The sequence below is a fragment of the Heterocephalus glaber genome, unplaced genomic scaffold (assembly GCF_053883595.1).
Source record: "Heterocephalus glaber isolate CG9 unplaced genomic scaffold, H.glaber_assembly_v1.0 deba00001429, whole genome shotgun sequence".
Lineage (NCBI taxonomy): Eukaryota > Metazoa > Chordata > Mammalia > Rodentia > Bathyergidae > Heterocephalus > Heterocephalus glaber.
In genome coordinates this window covers 34,400,373-34,420,714 of record NW_028258294.1, presented here as the reverse complement: position 1 = coordinate 34,420,714, position 20,342 = coordinate 34,400,373, and the positions used below count along the sequence as shown (strand labels likewise).

At 42.7% G+C, this 20,342-nt stretch overlaps 1 protein-coding gene and 1 pseudogene across 2 annotated transcripts; one reads left to right on the top strand and one right to left on the bottom strand.

Annotated features, from left to right (window-relative positions):
* Positions 1-1,977: 1,977 nt before the first annotated feature.
* Positions 1,978-4,911, bottom strand: LOC147827938 (large ribosomal subunit protein eL38 pseudogene; annotated as a pseudogene).
* Ift46 (intraflagellar transport 46) lies at positions 2,722-18,617 on the top strand. 2 transcript variants are annotated; one of them, XM_004856715.4, is made up of 12 exons: positions 2,722-2,945; positions 3,656-3,752; positions 6,955-7,034; positions 9,229-9,371; positions 10,574-10,648; positions 10,807-10,900; positions 11,557-11,685; positions 13,124-13,245; positions 13,641-13,707; positions 17,026-17,086; positions 17,373-17,458; positions 17,906-18,617. In XM_004856715.4, exons 3-12 carry the CDS (start codon positions 6,990-6,992, stop codon positions 17,999-18,001), a joined length of 918 nt encoding a protein of 305 aa, XP_004856772.1. In that variant the 5' UTR covers positions 2,722-2,945; positions 3,656-3,752; positions 6,955-6,989; the 3' UTR covers positions 18,002-18,617. The 2 variants fall into 2 exon arrangements, with proteins under 2 accessions (XP_004856772.1, XP_021093353.1); XM_021237694.2 differs by having other exon boundaries at positions 2,756-2,945; positions 17,398-17,458.
* The last annotated feature ends 1,725 nt before the right edge of the window (positions 18,618-20,342 follow it).

The window sequence follows — 20,342 nt, the reverse complement described above, 5'->3', positions numbered from 1 at the left end:
CCATGGGAAGACAAGGCACAGAGGAGAACCATCCTACCAAAGTGCTCATGGCTAGGAAATAGAAAGGCCAGGTGCAAGGTCTCGAGTTCGATCCCCACTACCAAAAAAAAAAGATGAGTAATAAGTAGAAAGGCCAGGATTTGAATAAGGCTGTTTGACTTCAGAACCTGTACCTTTAAGCACTGCATTATAGACCTGTCACTCCCACCCATGTCCATTCCACCTCTAATGGCTATATAGAGCCACTGAACAAGAGATTAGTGATGGCAGGTAAGGCAATACTGGCTGATTTGGGACTGGCATTTTTAGTGGGGTTTTTTTGTTTGTTGGTTGGTTGGTTGGTTGGTTTGGGGGTTTTTTTTGGTACCGGAGATTGAACTCAGGACCTTATGCTTGCGAGGCAGGTGTCAGCACCACTGAGCTAAATCCCCAGCCCCCTGGCATTTTTGATCTCTAGTGTTCAAGGCTGATTATTTTCTAGTTAGGTCTTACTTTCAGGGACATAGGGAATTTTAAAAAGTTGATCTCATGGCCAGCATGGTGGCATACCTATAATATCAGCACTTGCAAGGATCAGGAGTTCTAAGCCAGCCTGCACTACATAATGAGACTTTGCCTCAAAAGAAACAAACAACAAGGTCATTTTATGAAAGTTGAGAGTAGAGTAGTTGTTACCAGAGGCTGGGAAAATGAGGGTCAAGAAGAGAGGGGAAAAGATTGGTCAATGATTCTAAATTACAGTTAGATAGCAGAAATGAGTTCTAGTGTTCTATTGTACAATAGGGTGACTATAAATAACAATAATACACTGTTTGTTTTTTCAAAAGCTAGAAGAAAAAGCTGGGTGTGGTGGCCACGCCTATAATCCCAGCACTTGGGAGGCTGAGGCAAGTGAATCACTTTCAGTTCAAGGCCAGCCTGGGCTACACAGTGAGTACAAGTACAATTATTATTTTTTTAATGAGCATGGTGCACACCTATAATCTCAACTGCTCAGGAGGCTAGGGTAGGAGGATTGTGAGTTTGAGGCCAGCCTGAGCAATTCAACCAGAGACTGTCTCAAAAAAAAACAAAACCTAGTCATGGTGGCACACACTGGTCATTCCACCGCTTGGGAGACTGAGGCAGGAGGATCATCTGAAAGCCAGCCTGGGTATACAGTGAGTTCAAGGTCATCCTGGACTACATAGTGAGCCTCTGTCTCAAAAAACCAAAACAAAAAGGGCCAGGGATTTAGCTCAGTGGCACTGTACCTGCCTTGCAAGCACAAGGTCCTGAGTTCAATCCCTGGTACAGAAAAAAAAAAAATTAAAAAAAGAGGACGAGGCTAGGAATGTAGTTCAATAGCTCAGTGGTAGAGCACTCGCCTTGCATGCATCCTTGGGTTCAATCCCTAGAACCAAAACAATTAAAATTAAGATTAAATTGACACACAAAAATCAGAGTAAGCATAACTATCACCTTAAACATTTATCATTTCTTTGTGGCAAAACATTCAAATTCTTTACTTTTACTTATTTATTTATTTTTGGTACCAGGGATCAAACTTGGGACCATGTGCCTTGCCTTCGAGCCAGGCAGCAGAACCACTGAGCTAAATCCCTGGCCCTCAAATTCTTTCCTTCTAGCTTTTTTTTTTTTTTTTTTTTGAGACAGGGTCTTGCTATGTAGTTCCAGGCTGGCCTCCAACTGGCAGTAATCCACCTGCATTAGCCTCCCAAGTGCTAGGATCACAGGTGTCCACCAGCACATTTCTAATTTTCTTTTTAAAGTCACTTTCCTTGTCTTCTACTGGTATGTTTTTAGTGTTGAATTTCTATTACTCTAAGTTTCTTTATCCTTGACTTCAAAAATTGCCTGTAGTTTAAAAATATTTGTTCCTTACCTCTTCATTCACTCATTCCTTGACTCAGCCACCTACTGAGCATTTTTTCTACTTTTAAAGATTTTAATACACTTCACATCAGTCTGTCTGGTTCATTTCAGCTCCTTTACTGCCATACCAGGGGCAGGTATGGCTTCAGTTTCTCTGCTTTCTCCTTAACTGTGTTAACCAAGGTGTAAAGATACCTGCTATATCGAATTTTAAATTTCACATTATTTTTGTTCTTTATTTGACAGATTTGGCATCCTTCCGTCTAGCTCTTAGCAGAAAATCCTTGATTCCCTCAATTTTTTGAGGCCTGGGGAGGAGGTGTGCGTGGACTGATGCCGCCAGAGAGACACAGCCCAGTGAGCATTTTAAAAATATCTACTCTATGAAAGGCACTGAGGCTAGAAAGGGTTTAAAAATTAAATGGACACATTCTGTCTTAAAGAAGCTCACAATCTTCTTTAGCAAAAATGCAGATCACAGAGTTAAATTTAAATCTCAGATAAACTAAGAATAATTTGTTAGTGTAAGTATGAACTATGCAATGGATACGGTGACAGGGAAGGACTGTAATGTAAAAGAACTTAAAAAGTGCTTGCAATGTTTCCTGGAAAGGGTGTCTAAATTCTGATTAGACTGACCTAGGAAAACTGCAGGCCCAGCGAGGCTTGCCCTAAAGGGAAAAATCCTGTTTTGGTTTGGAGAACAATCCGTCGGTCGGCTCTGCCACTTTCGACCGCTAGGTGGCGCAACAGACGCATGTACTAAAACCATAGACAAACAGATGACTTTGCCGCCCAGAGTGCCCAGAGAAGCTTTATATGGGACGCCTACTCTTTCCTGCGCCCAGAGAGCCTACGCTGGAAGAAGCATAACGAGCGGATGAACAGAGGTCTCACGATGATAAAACCAAGTCTCGCGATTCTTTGTTTTTCTTTCGCCTAGCGACTGACAACTGGAGAGCTGCTCCAAGTCGGATCCTTGAAGTGTCCTGGCCTGAGACTGGAGAGGGACCCCAGTCCTAGGCTGGGGTTCTTTCCATTTAGCGGAGACGGATTCAGAGGGGCTCCAGGTAATTCGTACTCACCCCACAGAAAAGGAACTGCCGTCTGCCCTCTCAAGAGGACTCCGCTTGACCTACTCTCAGACACCTCTTCCCATCTCCATAACAGCTCTTCTCTCCTTCCCCCTCCCACCACCAAATTCCTGTTTCCTTTACTCTCCAGGCAACTTAAGTGGAATCCGATCAGCAAAACGAGTGGAGATGGGTGATGCTTTAGTATTACTGGGTGAGACTCAGAGAGAGCCTGAGGTTTACCCTGTCTTCGGTACCCCGCCCCCCCCCCCCAGCTCTTACTTCTAGTTTCCCCTAGAAATCCCAGCAGCTTTGAGAAAATTGACCTTCATAGGAAGACAGCTTTAGGGGAGCCGTGGAGTAGTTGACTGTCGTTTTTCTTCATAATTCCCAGCCAGCCTGCCAGCAGTTCCTCAATAAAAGCTGCAGCAGGGGCCGGAGATTTAGCTCAGTGGTTCCGCTGCCTGCCTTGCAGGTGCAAGGTCCTGAGTTCGATCCCCGGTACAAAAAACAAAATTTGTTAAAAGCTGCAGCAGAATGGTTTAACTGCTGGACTTGAGGCCAAGAAACCTTCAGGAAAGTTTGGATGGGGATAAAGGTTTTATGGAAAACTGGTGTCTTAGGTGAAGAAGATGAATCCATGCTTCTGGCAGAATGCTTAATATATGTCCCATCATAAGAGCTAAGCAATCACCTCCTTTTGCTAGACCAAGATTGTTGAGAACCAGACATATGATGAGCGTCTAGAGATTAACGACTCTGAAGAGATTCCAAGTATTTGTACTCCAACCCCAGGACACCGAGGTAAGAGGATGAAAAGGACAGAGAAATGGCTCCCAAACAACGAGCAGGATGCATACGTGTTTGACTTCAACAGGGTCAGGGTTTATAATAGCAAATGTTGATTTTCATAGTCAAGTTACTTCACTTGTCATTGTTTCTGTTCTGTTTAAGGAAGGAGGGAGAAATCACAGCTTGCCAGATTGCAGGATCCTCCTTCAACCCAACAATGTTACCTTTCCCATTACTGCTCTGCTCACAGTCTGCAAGGGGTTCCTGGGTTTTTTGCTTTTTTTGTTTGTTTGTTTGTGATGCTGTGATGTCTTTGTTCCTGCATGACAGGCAAGCCCTCTTCCACTGAGCCACACACCTAGTCCCTGTTTTGTTATTGTTTGCAGTACTGGAAATTGAACCCAGGGCCTTCCAACTGAGCTACCTCACCTGGGCTCAAACTTGCCATTCTCCTGCTCCAACCTCCCAGAATGCTGGGATTGCTGGTGTGTGTAGAGTGGGTTGAAGGGTACAAAAGAGAAAGTGGGGAAGAATTGGCAGTGGCTCAGTAGAGATGATGATGGTTTGGACTGTGGCAAGGAAATCCAGAATAGAGATCAGAGGGAAATGCAAGATAGATTATTGTTATAGAATCATGGGGCTGGGGATATATAGCTCAGTGGCACCATGTCTGCCTGGTAAGTGTGAGGTCCTGAGTTCAATCCCTGGTACTGGAAAAAAAAAAAGAAAAAGAAAGAATCATTAGCTTGCTGGTGCATTGGATTTGACTTTTTGTTGTTGTTGTTTGTTTTTTGAGATGGGGTCTTGATATATTGTTCAGGCTAGTCTTGAATTCACTATGTATCCCTAGCTGGCCTCAAATGTCCAGTGATCCTCCTGTCTCAGTCTTCTGAGTGCTGGGATTACAGGTGTGCATCACCACACATGGCAGGATTTGATTGCTGAGTTGACACTTAAAGATGACGCTTGGGATTTTTGTTTGTTTATTGTGGTAAAATACATATCATAAAATTTATCATTTTAACTTTTTTTTTTTTTTTTTTGAGATAGGGTATCTCTATGTAGTTCAGGCTTAGGACTCACTGTGTAGCCCAGGTTGTTCTTAGCTTGTGATGACCCATCCTCTTACCTCAGCCTTCCGGGTGCTAGGAGTAAAGGCATGCACCAGCATACCCAGTTTACCATTTTAACCTTATTGTTTTGGTTTTTGTTTATTTTTTAAAAACAATTTTTAAATGTAAATTAAATGGCATCAAATACACTCACAATATTGAGTAACCATCACCACTGTCTATTTCCAGAACTCTTTCATTATCTGAACAGAAACTCTGATACCTACTAAACAGTAATTATATACCTATTAAACAATAATTTGCCAGTCCCTGGTAACCACTAGTCTACTTTGTCTTTATGAACTTGCCTATTCTAGGTATCTCATAAGAGAAATCATACTGTATTTGTCCTTTTGTGGCTGGATTATTTCATGTATCACAGTGTTTCAAGGTTCCTTTATGCTGTAGTGTGTGTCAGAATTTTATCTCCTCTCACTAAAAAAAAAGAATTTTATTCCCTTTATGGCTGAATAATCCACTGTATGGATACTTTGCTTATCCATTCATATGTTGGTAGACCCTAGGGTTGTTTTCACCTTTTGGCTCTTGCTAGTAATGCTGCTATGACTAGAGGTGTATGACTGTCTACTTGAGTCCCCGCTTCCTGTTGTTTTGGTATACACTTGGCCACCAGACGTTTTTTTTTTTTTGGCCACCAGATTTTTGCCTTGAGCGTATTTATGCTCTTGCCAGCTGTGAACATTATAATTAATAATTTATTTCAGCTGCCTAATTTAGTAAGTCAAAAAATTGGCGTTTAATTTGCACTTACTTGATTTAGAAGTCATTTAACATATTTTCATGCCAGGTAACACCCTGCATCTGATTATAGTTTCAGTTGTTCAAAATATTTATTGCTCTTATCTTATGCATATGGATAATTTATGCTATTATATGCTGTGCTCTAGATTAGTCGGTTTCTTTTTTTTTGGTGCCTGGGATTGAACTCAGGACCTTGCACTTGCCAGATAAGCATAGCGCCACTGAGCTACATCCCCAGCTAGATCAGTTTCTTTCATGTGAATCTTCTCATTCTGTCTTTTCTGCAGTCTTCAGTGAGAGATAATACTGAGCCCATGTAGAGGGAGGAATAATGAGACTCAGAGGCTAAGTTATTTTGTCCACATGATAGAATTGCCCTTCATATCCAGGCTTTTCACTATTGATCTAGCATTCTTTTCGTAGCTTTTTTTTTTTTTTTTTGGTACCGGGGATTGAACTCAGGACCTTGTGCTTGAGAAGCAGGCAGTGGAACCACTGAGTTAAATCCCAGCCCCATCCAGCATTCTTATTTATTTATTTATTTATTTATTTGGTACCAGGGATCAAACTCGGGTCCTTGTGCTTGCGCAGCAGGTGGCAAAACCACTGAGCTAAATCCCCAGCCCTAGCATTCTTTTTACTTTACTAGTTACTAGCACTTTTTTACCAAGGGGTAACTAAGGACAGAGTTTATATTATTTATATACTAGCATATAATCAATTATATAATTTCTGGGGATTTAGCTCAGTGGTTCCACCACCTGCCTCGCAAGCACAAGGTCCTGAGTTCGATCCCCAGGACCAAAAAAAAAAAAAGTTTCAGCTGAAATTGTATAATTTCTAACCCAATGCCTAAAGTACAGTAATGTTTAATAATTGTATCTTGAGCCAGGGATTTAGCTCAGTGCTGCTGCCTGCCTTGCAAGTACAAGGTCTGAAGTTCCATCCCCGGTACCAAAAAAAAAATAAATAAAAATAATAATAATAATAATAATTTTATCTTGAATTGAGTTGACAAAACTATGACTAGAATTCAGTTTCCTATTCTCTACTTTGATGTTCTTATGAACACTGTCCTGTAAAATAGTTAAAATAGGCTGGGCGTGGTAGCGCATGCCTATAATCCCAGCACTTGGAGGCTGAGGCAGGAGGATCGCCACAAGTTTGAGCCCAGCTTGGACTACATAGTGAGCTCAAGGCCAGCCTGAACTACAAAGCAAGACCTTGTCTCAACAAAACAAAACAAAACAAAAAGATTAAAGTACAACATATTATAAATTGAACATGTTTTTCTTTAAAAATCATTTAAACAATAACCTAAAGGCCAAACTTCTTTTAAGGACTTCCACATTCTTCCCGTCTTCCTATCAAGACTATGGCTGATAACTGCAGTGATGAGTTCGAAAAGGAAAATAACAAGGTGCAGTATAACCCACAACTTCTCACAGAACCTTACTTTTAGATAACACCAGCTCAGCAGGAAACATTTCCTAAATACTCTCTGCTAGGGCTTGGGTTCCTTTGAACTCATAGAGGAAAAGTAGAAGCAAGGCGCCTTGAGACTTTGAAACATTTCAGAAATAAAGCATCCAACCCCCTGCCCCCAGCCTGACCTGGCAATGGGGATCAAACCCAGGGCTTTACGTGTGCTAGGGAAGCACTGTGCCTCTGAGCTATATCCCTAACCCAAGCCTACTCTTAGAACTGACTTTTTGGTGAGAAACTTGATAGAAAGTAGGCCAGTGTTTTCACATACTTTACTGACCATAAGAATCAACTGGAATACTTTTTTTTTTGGTGTTGGAGATCGAACCTGGGGCCTCATGCATACTAACAAGTGCTGTTCTACTACTCAATCCCCGGCCCTTTGAACACTTATTTTTAGAAATATAGATCCCAGTTCCCACCTGGAATCTCAAAGGTAAAAGCCTAAGAATTTATATTTTTAGTAAGCATTTCTTGTGATTCTTATTCAGAATGATTGGTCTAGGCATTGTTTTCATTGTCAAACTTATGGTGCTGACAATATTTTGTGAAAGAAATTTTAATTTTCAGGTCTTAAGATACAGATAAATGTCCCTTTGCTACTCTATGAACACAGAGACCCTGTTTCTGAAAGATGGAAAGATGCCTACATCTCTAGCTAGGTAGGAGTTGCACACGTGCTCTCAATAACAGCCATTTGTGTTTAGCCTTAGCAGATGACCCACTGGTTACATTTGTCCTTTAAGAACAAAAACTTTGAGCTAAATGTGATGGTGCATGGCCATAATCCCAGCATTTTGGAAAACAGGCAGTAGGATCATAAGTTTGAGCCTATCTTAGGTAACTTAGTGACTTAGCAAGACCTTGTTTGAAAAATAATAAAGGGGCTGGGTTGTAGGTCAGTGCAAAAGTCCTGAATTCAATTCTTAGTACACACAAAAAAAGAACCAATTTTTTTTCTTTTTTTTTTTTTTTTTGGAAGGGGGTTGAGACAGGGTCTCACTATGTAGTCCAGGTTGGCCTCAAACTCATGGTGATCCTCCTGGCTCAGCATCCCAAGTGCTGGGATTACAGGTGTGCACCTGGCTAAAAGAACTAATTTGGTGGGGGGGGACCAGGCATTGAACTCGGGACCTTGCGCTTTTGAGGCAGGCGGCAGCACCACTGAGCTAAATCCCAGGCCCAAGAACCAATTTTTGATGTCCTGTAATGTGTCACAATTTTATGCGCTAATAGCTGCTTTACCATAAATGAAACAGTTTTAGAAACTGAAACCAATATAATGTTTATAGCATTTGGAAATCAAGCTTTTGTTTCTTTTTCTTTTCTTTTCTTTTTTTTTTTTTTGAGACAGGGACTCCCTATATACTGTTTTCAGGCTAGCCTCGAACTCAGTAGCCATGGCTGGCTTCAAGCTCACAATGATCCTCCTGCCTCAGCCTCCTGAGTGCTGGGATTGCATGCACCACCACGCCCAGTTTGACTCAAGCTTTTAAACTTTTTTTTTTTGGTACCAGGGATCGAACTTGTGTCCTTCCACTTGCGAGACAGGTGGTGGAACCACTGAGCTAAATCCCTGGCCCTTAAACCTATTTTTAAAGGGGGCCATTGTCCAAAGGGAGGGCTTGCCATAGGCTCCAGGCCACAGAGGCAAAGACATGGACCCTGTCTTATATACTATGCTTGCAATTCGGTTGCAACCAGAATTGTGGAACAAATTCTGTGACCAGAATCATGAAAAAAATTAGGTTCATGAGCCAAGGTCCCACTGTATTTAGAGTTGCCATCCTCTTGAAGAGTCCCTGATCTTAGAGTTAAAGCGGTCTAGATAAAGCTTATGCAGAGCTCTCAGGATCTCCCAGCTAACAGGTACAGTAGGTATCAATTGGATAGAATTTGACCCTTAGCCTCAAGTAGAAGGATATGGCTCCAGAAAGTGGGGACCCATGTTGTACCTGAGCAGGAGCAGAAGAAGTGTCTTGGGCCTCTTCTGGGGAGTGTCACCTTCCCTTCCCATGTCCAGGGGCCAGGGAAGGGGAGCGGTGCTGGCTCAAGCCATACAGAGCTGGGCCCAGGAACATCATATTTTCTGTCTCTGAGCCTCTCTCTGCCTACTGTGCCCAACCCAGGAAAAGAAGACCTCACAGTTGACACCTCAGCGGGGCTTTCATGAAAACGATGATGATGATGATGATGATGACGACGATGACTCCTCTGAAACTGATTCTGAGGAAGATGATGATGACGAAGAGCATGGAGCCCCTCTGGAAGGGTGAGGAAAGACCCTTGCTAAGTATATGCCAGCCATGGGGCAGACAGCGCCTAAGTACTGGACCAGGAGGATATCAGTTAGGAGTGAGATTGCAGTATCACTTTTGATCTCCTCCATTAAGATCTTCACACCTCTCAGAGTGTCAACATAACCAGTATTTACTCCTTTATGGCTCCACTTCCTCACCCAGTTCAATAATGTCACTTAAAACAAAAAAATTTAAAATCAGGTGTGGTAGCACACATGTGTAATCCCTGCACTCTGGGAGGCTGAGGCAGGAGGATCATAAGTTTGAGCCCACCCTGGGCAATTTAGTGAGACCCTGTCTGAAAATAAAAATAGAAAAAGGGCTGGGTATGTAGCTTAGGGCTGGGTTCAGTCTCCAATACCATAAAAACTAAATAAAAATGTAAAGCATATTAATTACAATATATTTAATAACAGTTGAACAATTTCCTAAGTCTACCTTCAAATTTAGTATATCCTTGGGCCAGGGATTTAGCTCAGTGGCACCGCATCTGCCTTGCAAGTGCAAGGTCCTGAGTTTGATCCCTGGTACCGGAAAACAAAAAAAAATTTAGTATGTTCTTTAGCTGGAGTGTGGTGGTGTTCAGGAGGCTGAGGCAGGAGGATCACCATGAGTTCAAGGCCAACCCGAGCACATAGTGAGTTCAAGACCAGCTTGAAGTATATGGCAAGACCCTGTCTCAAAAAAACAAATTTAACAAAAAAATGTAGTACATCCACCCTAAATTGGGTTCAGGGATTACATGAACTTTTGCTGAGTAAACCTGAAAGATGATTCTTTTCTTCATGCTCAGTTTGAGGAAGAGGAAATAAATTTGCATACATAGCAAAGGATTTTTATATACCGAAGAAGCTATACATGCACACAAGAATTTCCATTTTAGGCTCGAGGTCACTCTCCTGAGGTCCTAGTTGAGAATTGCCAGAGTTACCTTCTTTAGTTTTATTTCTCTGAAGTTAGTACCTGTATTTAGAAGCTAAGTATGGGCATTAGCTTTTTCTCTTGGTACTGGGGATCAAACTCAGGACCTTGTGCTTGCGAGGCAGGCAGTGGCACCACTGAGCTAAATCCCCAGCCCTCCTGAGGTCCTAGTAACACAGGCTGACCTGTGGCTCTACCACCTCTGCTGTCCTCAGGTCACTATGTGGAATGAACCATGTTTTCCTTTCTCCAGGGCCTATGATCCTGCAGATTATGAGCATTTGCCAGTGTCTGCTGAGATTAAAGAACTCTTCCAATACATCAGCAGGTGAGAACTAGGATTTCCCACTCTACCCCACTATCCCTACCTTGCCCCAAACCTTTCCCTGTCTGGTCTGAAACCAGGCCAATCTCCTTTGACCAGTTCTAGCTTGAATAGTGAAGTAACTTTCTCTCGCTCTTCCACTTCCTGGTCATTATCTTTAGGTACACACCCCAGTTGATTGACCTGGACCACAAGCTGAAACCATTCATTCCAGATTTTATCCCAGCTGTTGGGGATATTGATGCATTCTTAAAGGTATAGTCAGTGTATCCTAAAAATGACTCCTTAGGTCTGTGGTGGGGAACCTACAACATGTGTGCTGCAGCAGGGCCCTCTCTTTCAGCATGCAAGCCAAGTCACCCCAGCAGCCGAGCATTGCAGAACAATTGTTTTTTCTAAGCTAATACCTCAGTCTTTAGGTTTAATTACATTATTGGCACTTTGCAATAAATAAGTGGGTCTGGGGTTGCAGTTTGGGCACTGGGTCTCTAAGAAAAGGTTCACCATCACTGCCTTAGATGTTTGTTCTGACCCCTCTATTCTAACAGTTCTGCTAAATTTCTTTGACTAGCATTGGCTACCTTAATAGTGTTCATTTCATTTGAGTTTTTAACCTTGCTTTCTCCTCCAAATTATACTCATTGTTAATATTTTAGGTCATTATATAATAAAAGATTATCACATATATGCCTCCTAATTATCCATGAATTCAGCCTTGTAGTTAAGCTTCCATAGATCACATGTTGTTTTATTAGGTAGTATTTAGTACAATATCATGAACAAGCATGCTTTTTAATACCAGAAATAATGATGAACCAGAAGACTTTTTCCTTTTCACCTTTTTGGAAACAGCAGATGTGGCCTTGTTATTGACGTCACATTTTTCTGCCTTCTCAACTTTTTCTCCCCAGGTCCCACGTCCTGATGGAAAGCCTGACAACCTTGGCTTGTTGGTACTGGATGAACCATCTACCAAGCAGTCAGACCCAACAGTGCTCTCTCTCTGGTTGACAGAGAATTCCAAGCAGCACAACATCACAGTAAGATCCCGGCCTCCTACCAGAGACCAGCTGGAGGGGGTGGGCAGGAGCAGAGGCCTTGCTGGGTTCATACAGATGACCTGCTGCCTATGAAAGGGGTGGGTGTGGCTTCAGGCCAGCTCTATTTTTTAACAACAGCTTTATTGAGATATAATTACATGCCCTAAAATTCACCCTTTTCAATTCATGGAGTTGAATATACTAAAAGCCAATGAACTGTACAATTCATCACTATCTAATTTAAAAATTTTCATTGCTCCAGAAAGAAACCCTGTACCCATTTCCCTCCTCTCCTAAACTCTGGTAGTAACCCCTTTTTTATGGTGAATATTATTCCATTGAGTGGATATACCACAATTTATATATCTACTCACCAGGTGTTTCCACTTTTACTAATGCTGTCATGGACATTCATGTACAGGTTTTTTTTTTTAATGTACAGGTTTTTGCATGGGCTTATGTTATTATTTCTCTCAGATTTAGAGGTAGGATGGGAATTGTAGGGCTACCTAGTGACTCTATGTTTAACATTTTGAGAAACTGATGAAAGGTTTTCAAAAGTAGCAGCAGCATTTATAGTTCATCAGCAATAAGAGTTTCACTTTCTTCATACCAATACTTGTTGTTATTTGTCTTTTTAATTTTTGCCATCCTAGTAGGTGTGAAATGACATTTCAGGTAGTGATTCCTGTCCTCCTGACCTGCCTCCTTCCCTTGGCTCCAGTAAATTTTAACAGGGCTTCTGTATTAGGCATCTTTCCATCACTATAACAAATACTTGAGATAATCAACTTATAAAGAGAAAAGGTTTATTTTGGCTCATAGCTTTGGACATTTCAGTTCATTATTTTTTTATCTCCCCCCCACCCTTGTGCAGGCTCAGCACCACTGAGCTAAATGTCATGCCCTCAGTGTAATGGTATTGATTAGCCCCATTGTTTTGGGCCTTTAACAAGGCAGTACATCATGGCAGAAACACAAGGTAGAGCAGAGTTTCCCGCCTCATGGATAGGGAGAAAAGAAGAGAGCTAGGCATAGAGGCACAAGCCTGTAATCCCTGCACTCTGGGAAGCTGAGATAAGAGGATCACAAATCTCATTCTGGTCAATTTAAGGAGACTCTTGTCTCAAAAAATTAAAGAAAGAAGGGCTGGGGATGTAGCTTAGTGCAAAGGCCCTGGGTTCAATCCCCATTAAAAGAAATTTTGGGGGGCCAGGGATTTAGCTCAGTGGTTTCACTGCCTGCTGCGCAAGCGCAAGGACCCGAGTTTGATCCCCGGTAACAAAAAAAAAAAGAAAAAATTTTTTTTCACTGCTGTCAGCTCTCTCCTTTTTTTTTCTCCTGGTACCAGGGATCAAACTCAGGACCTTGTGCTTTCAAGGCAGGCACGGCACCACTGAGCCAAATCCCCAGCCCCACTCCTTGTATTTTTTTTTAGCAACACATGAAAGTAAAGAGCCTGGAAGATGCAGAAAAGAATCCCAAAGCCATTGACACATGGATTGAGAGCATCTCTGAGCTGCACCGCTCTAAGCCCCCTGCAACCGTGCACTACACCAGGTGAGAGATACCACATTTGTCACCACAGCAATACAGGCCCCTTCAACACCTGGGAACCACTGCTCCTGAGCAGAAGCCTAAAGCCTCAGGACACATATAATCAACCTGAGGTCCTGAAAAGAAAGTACATTTTTAACTACTATTTAGAAATTGAAAAGTTGATGGCTGCTGGCTTAGCTTATGGACATAAAGATTGAAATTTCCCTGGTATTATTATTTAGCCAGCCCTTCCAAACCCCAGGCCCTGGGTACATTTGGTTTGCATGGTCTTAAGTTCTCCTGAAATTGTAGGATGCCAGAGTGAGGATCTCTTCTTATCCTAGAATATCCTGACCCACAGATTACTGATGTCATTAGTCTAGGTTTCCTATTCATATTTACCTCTGAACTTTTAGGCCCATGCCTGACATTGACACACTGATGCAGGAATGGTCCCCAGAGTTTGAAGCGCTTTTGGGCAAGGTGAGTGGAAAGTCAGAGGAGGTAAGAGCATGTGGCATTCATTATAGGGCCCAGTGTTTTCCTGTATTACCACCATGGACCTTTTTTGGTGCTGGGAATTGAACCCAGGGCCTGGAGCATACTAGGCAAGTACTGAGCTATATCCCCAGCTCCTCACCGTTGACTCACTATTGAAGTATAATACATGATCATAAATGTACATATATCCTTAATGCTGATCCATTTTCACCAGCTGAGCATCCTTGTGTAACCAGCATATCAGATTAATAGATAGAACATCACCACCTCCCTGGAAGCCCCCACATGCTCCTACCTCCCAGGGTAAGCACTCCTGATTTCTTGATTTGCCTGTTTTTTTTGGTACCAGGGATCAAACTCAGGACCTTGCGCTTATGAGGCAGGCAGTGGAACTACTGAGCTAAATCCCTGGCCCAAGATTTGCCTGGTTTTGTACTTTCTGTAAATCCAAACATATTCTTTACGTCTGTCTTGTTGTTCTTTTTTTTGGTACTGGGGATCAAACTCAGGACCTTGCATTTGCGAGGCAGGCAGTGGAACCACTGAGCTATATACCCGGCCCCTGTCTTCTTGTTCTTAATATTATGGGAGATTCATCCATATTGTTTTGTGTGATTCTTTATTTCTTCTTGTAACTATATGTTATTCCATCATTTACTACATGTGTATATGACAATTTATGCATTCTATGACAGGCATTTGGGTAGCTTTTAGTTTTTGGTTATTAAAGTAGTGCTACTGTGAACACTATCTAACACATATCTTTGATGAATATATGTACTTCCTGCATTATTATTTTAGACTTAATCTCCTCCATAGGAGGTGTTTATGCTATTCTAAGAAACTGATGTTCCATTTATAATTATTCTTTTTTTTCTTTTCTGTGTTGAAGATTAAACCCAGATTCTCACATTTGCTAGACAAGTGCTTTACCACTGAGCTGTATCCCCAGCCCCAGTCACTCCAAATTTTAAAAAATACCCAGGAATAAGCTGGGCATGTTGGCACATACCTGTAATCCTAGCACTTGGGAGCCTGAGGTAGGATGATCACTGCAAGTTCAAAGCCAGCCTGAATTACATAGTGAGACCCTGTCTTTTTTTGTGTGTGTGTGCTGGTCATCAAACTCGGGTCCTTGCGCTTGCGCAGCAGGCGGCAAAACCACTGAGCTAAATCCCCAGCCCTAGATCCTGTTTTAAGAATAACAAAATTCGAGGGCCGGGATTTAGCTCAGTGGTTTCGCTGCCTGCTGCGCAAGCGCAAGGACCCGAGTTTGATCCCTGGTACCAAAAAAAAAAAAAAAAAAAAACAAAGAATAACAAAAGTCAGGCCAGGGATTTAGCTCAGTGGTGCCGCCACCTGCCTCACAAGTGCAAGGTCCCAAGTTCCATCCCTGGTAACAATAACAACAAAAAAGAATAACAAAATTCAAGAAGATTGCTAAGACTTTTTTGAAAATAAATTGCAGAACTTTAATGGAGCCAGACATCATGGCATAAGATCTTGAGTTCAGGGCCACCCTGGGGTACATAGAAAGTTCAAGGCCAGTCTGGACTATGCAGCCAGACCCTGTCTCAAAACAAACAAAGAAAAACAAGCAAGCAAACAGCAACAACAACAAAACTCCACAATAAAATTCTTTAATAGAGGGCATAAAATGAGATACGAATGACTGAGGGCTCAAACTGTGTTCTTTGATGGAAGGATTCAGTTTTATAGAGTTATCAGTCCTCTCCAACATATTATATAAGTGTAATGCCATTTCCATCAGAGTTTTTACTGTATTTATTAAAAATTGAAAAGTTGATAATAAAGTTAATATGCAAGAATAAATTTTTAAAGCTGAGCGTAGTGGTATATGCCTGTAATCCCAGTACTCAGGAGACTGAGATAGAAAGATCATGAGTTCAAGGCCAGCCAGGCCTTTACAGCAAGATCTTGTCTCAAAAAATAAAATAAAAAAAGAAACAGAAAAAGAAAAAAAGAATAAACATTTAACATATCATGAAAATTTTAGGGAAAAAAAAAAAGGATTTGCCCATAAGATGTCACACTATAAAAGTATAGCATAGTAAATAGCACATGCCTATAATCCCAGCACTCAGGAGGCTGAAGCAAGAGGATCACAGTGAGTTCAAGGCCGGCCTGGGCTACATAAGAAAAGCCTGTCTCAAAAAGCCAAAAAAAAAAAAAAATTATAGTACATAATACAATACCGGCATGGAGCCAGGTCTGGTAGTATATGCCTGTACTCTCCTGCTTAGGTAGGAAGATCACAAGTTGCAACCCAGCCTAGGCACTGTCTTAAAAAAGGGGTAGGGATGTAGCTCAGTGCAAAGACCCTGAGTTTAATCCCCAGTACTGAAAAAAAAAAATACTTGCATGGGAGTAGACATACAAATCATTGGCACATAATACAGAAACAAACCCATGTATATGTGGAAGTTTGGTATAGAAGAAAGGTGGGGTTTTTGTTGTTTGTTTTTTTGGTGCTAGAGATTAAACCCAAGCACTCATGTATGCTAGGCCAGTGAGCTACACACCTTCAGCCCTTAATCAGGCAACTGAATAGCTAGATTATAGTACATCCATTCAATGAAATGCTATGGAATTCAATATTATATGGTATTATTTTGCTCTAATATAAAGAAATAACAATGATACATTGTAAAATGAAGAAAATGAATTGTAAAACTATATGCACTCTGGTTCTTTGTAAAAACAGAAAAAATGTTTTAAGAAGTCAGTAGTTAAAAAAAGAAAAAAAAAGTCAGTAGTTAGCCAGGCATCGTGGTGCACACTTGTAATCCCAGCACTCTGGAAGCTGAGGCAGGAAGATCACTTCGAGTTTGAGGGCAGCTGAGGCTACATATTTCAAGGCCAATCTGAGCTACATAGCAAGACTCTGTCTCAAAAAAATAGTTTAGGAGTTCGATCCCCGGTACCAAAAAAAAAAATAGTTTAGGGCTGGGGATTTAGCTCAGTGGTTTCACCACCTGCTGTGCAAGCGTAAGGACCCGAGTTCGATCCCTGGTACCAAAAACAAAAAGTTTAAAAAAATAAGAAGTCAGTAGTTTTTTGGGTTTTTTGGTAGCGGGGATCAAACTTGGGTCCTTCTGCTTTCGAGGCAGGTGGCGGAACCACTGAGGTAAATCCCGGCCCCCACTTGAGCATTTTTTTTTTTTGGTACCGGGGATCGAACTCGGGTCCTTGCGCTTACGCAGCAGGTGGTGAAACAACTGAGCTAAATCCCCGGCTCCACTTGAGCCTTTTTAATGTGGGCCATCCCCACCCTTACAGGTGAGCCTGCCAACTGCGGAGATGGACTGCAGCCTGGCTGAGTACATTGATATGATCTGTGGTAAGCTCCTCCAGCCTTTCCCAGCATAGCTGCATTCGAGGCTTTTGCAAGAGCTTGCTGGCTCTGGAAAGTGGCATCTTGGCTTTGTCTCTACTATAAGCCAGTTGTGCTGCGTGGCAGCCCTGAAGGGTGGTGTTGAGGCTTCTCTGACTACTCCCTGGGTATTTAGCCTCCAAGTCATAGTCACACATCTCCTCTGGAAAGGGACTGAATATGCTAAACAGAAATGCCCCCCAGTCCCCAGAGTTTGTCTGGTTCTGTTCCTTGGAGTTGTTCTTCATTTCAGCCATCCTGGACATTCCTGTCTATAGGAGTCGGATTCAGTCCCTCCACCTGCTGTTTTCCCTCTACTCAGAATTCAAGAACTCACAGGTGAGACCCACAGGAGGGGTTGATCAAGCTGTAGTGAGGAGTCTCCAGGTCCTGGACCTGCTATGATTGTGTCCTGTGGCGATGGAGAATGTCCCTGCCTAGAGTTACCATTGCCATTTAATAAAGAGAACAGCAGAGGAGGCAGGGATGGGGAAAGGAACAGAGCCAGGGCCTCAGATGGTGAGGACCTGCAAGGGACAGCCACGCTTAGAGGAGACTCAAGTGGCCTCATGAATGGAAGCAAGCAAGAAAGGAAAAAGGGACTCATTTCAGAAGGAAGTGGGGCAAATTTCTAGTTGATTTTCAAAGACAACGCCAAGGAATTGGTTTGGAAGCTGAGTTGGGAGAAAATTGGAGTTTTAAGTGTCTTTAAAAGGCAGTTCTTGCTAAAATGTAGCAACTAGCACATCCTATATATTCAGTGTTTTCTTCCCTCTTTCCTGGCAGCATTTTAAAGCTCTGGCTGAAGGCAAGAAAGTATTCACCCCTCCGTCCAGCTCCACCTTCCAAGTTGGAGAGGCAGAGGCTCTAACCCTCAGCTGAGACACACCAGGAGCCTGTGTGGAGTCTGAGATGACAGATCCTTGTCAGCCACTCGGCACCTGCCTGTTCTGCAGCTAGGCTGGGCTGGCACTGTCCTGAATCCTCCCTCCAGAAAACACTTCACATTTGTTGACCAGCTCTGCCTGATTCAGATTACTTTTAATAGGAGAGTTACACATCTACACCACTATGGGGATTTGAGAATTGAATTTTTTTGGGGGGGGTGGTACTGGGGATCAAACTCAGGACCTTCAGATTTCCAGGTAGGCGCTATACCGCTGAGCTAAATCCCTAGCCCGAGAATTGAATCTTTGAGATCCCACAGAGCACAGATTGGGAGGTAAAGCTTAAAAGATATTCTTTTAGGGACAGGGATGAAATTATTTTCTTTCATTCTTTTGTTTGCTTTTTGTTTTATTTTTCTTTGTTGTTTTTGTTTGTTCAGACCGGGTCTATGTAGTTTGGACTGGCCTTGAACTCCTGGCAATCTCCTTGCTTCAGCCTCTTGGGTGCTGGCATTAGAAGCCTGTGCCACCAGCCCAGCTTTTCTTTCATTCTTAAAGTTATTTGGCAGTGAATTTACAAATAAAATGCTATGTCAGTTTGTGATACAATACTTTTTTTTGTATCCACAGTTCCTAGCTCATTACTTCATTGCCCTTATTATTTCCTACGTGACTAGAAGAATGTTGGGGAGCTACAGGCCTCAGAAAGCCTCCCACTGCTTCTGACTTTCTGCCTTCTTTCACCTGCACCCTTTTATTCTCAAGGCAGGCCACAGAAACAGAATTTCTCTTTCCCAAGGCAAGTCAGAGAAATTTAATCTTAAATTCTCTGACCTACCTTGTCTATAGTAGATGTTGAGACCTCCATTTGAGGAGGGGTCTTGCACCATGTTCTCCAGGAAGCAGTACTGAAGAATCTCAACAGACAGGGCCTGCTGGCTTTCCCAGCCCAGCATTAGATCATGTGCTTTGTGTCCATTAGCATTTCGATCATGCATGTGTAATGAATTCTCCATATAAACCCAAAGGCCAAGGTTCAGAGAGCTTCTGGAGAGCTAGACACATAAAGGTTCCTGGAAGGTAACGGCCTGGAGAGGGCATAGAAGCTCTGCACCCCTCCCCCACACCCATCTTGTAATATGTTCCTCTGAGCCAGTAATATGTTCCAGTAATATGAGCCAGTAATATGAGCCAGTAACATGTTCCTCTGAGTTCTGAGAGCTACTCAAATCACTTGAACCCAAGAAGGGGGTTGCAATAACCCCAATTTATTTCTGGTTGGTCAAAAGCACAGGTAAAGCAAAATGGGGCTTGTGACTGGCATCTGAAGTGAAAGGTCTTGTGGACTGAGCAGCCAGCCTGTGGGATCCAATGCTGTCTAGAGGTAGATAGTGTCATAATTGCATTAGGGGACCCCTTTCTGGTGTTCAGTGTTGCAGAACTGATTGCTTATTGGTTGAGGGAGTCATTTTTCTCTCAGAATTTCATTTTCTGGGGGGTCTCTGCTGGGAATGCTGCCTTCCTTCTAGGGCTCCTGTCTGTCTGTGGTCCCAAGGAGCCTGCTATGACAGTAATCTAGTGAGACATGAGTGTGGCTTGTGGTAGAGTGGTGCTAGTAGAGATGGACCAACATGAAGTACTGTGGAGTTATATCTGCTATGCTCCAGTCAGGAAATATGAAACCCTGCTAGTGATTTCTAACGAAAGACATTTCATGGAGGAAATTGGTTGCAAAAGTGTTGGCAAGAGCTGAAGGAGAAGGGAGAATGGAGGGTACTGAAGCCACACGAAGGTTACGGGTGGTCCACAGCAGGCACCTGCAACAAAGGTCTGCTGGGGCCAGGTCTTGAGTGGTTGAGGTGCCACTCGTGGCCCTGCTGAAGACCACCTGCCTTCACTTCCACCACTGCACTGATGGGGAGCAGAAATGAACAGCAGGCAGGGGAATCAGGAAAATCCAGCAGTACAGAGTAGAATTCGGCTTTCTGGAAGTCAGCCCCGTCGTTTTGCATTTTCGTGGAGATGTCACTGCATAGGCATGAAGGAACCTTGAGGTGACAGCTGAAATGTGACTAGACACACAGGAGTGAGCTACTGGGAACACCCTGAATGGGGAAGCTCAGCAGGGCTGACTGCTGATATCCTTCAGGGTTCCCTTCTTACTGAGGCAACGATAAATGACCAGGCAGAACCGATAGAACTCGGTGAGCCTAGATGTGGGTCACAGAAGAGATCAAGGATGATTTCTAGGTGTTTTGGGCTCAAGCAACTGGGTAATGGAGTCAAGTACTGATACAGGGAGAAACCAGGGCAACAATTGGAGGGGAAGACAACAT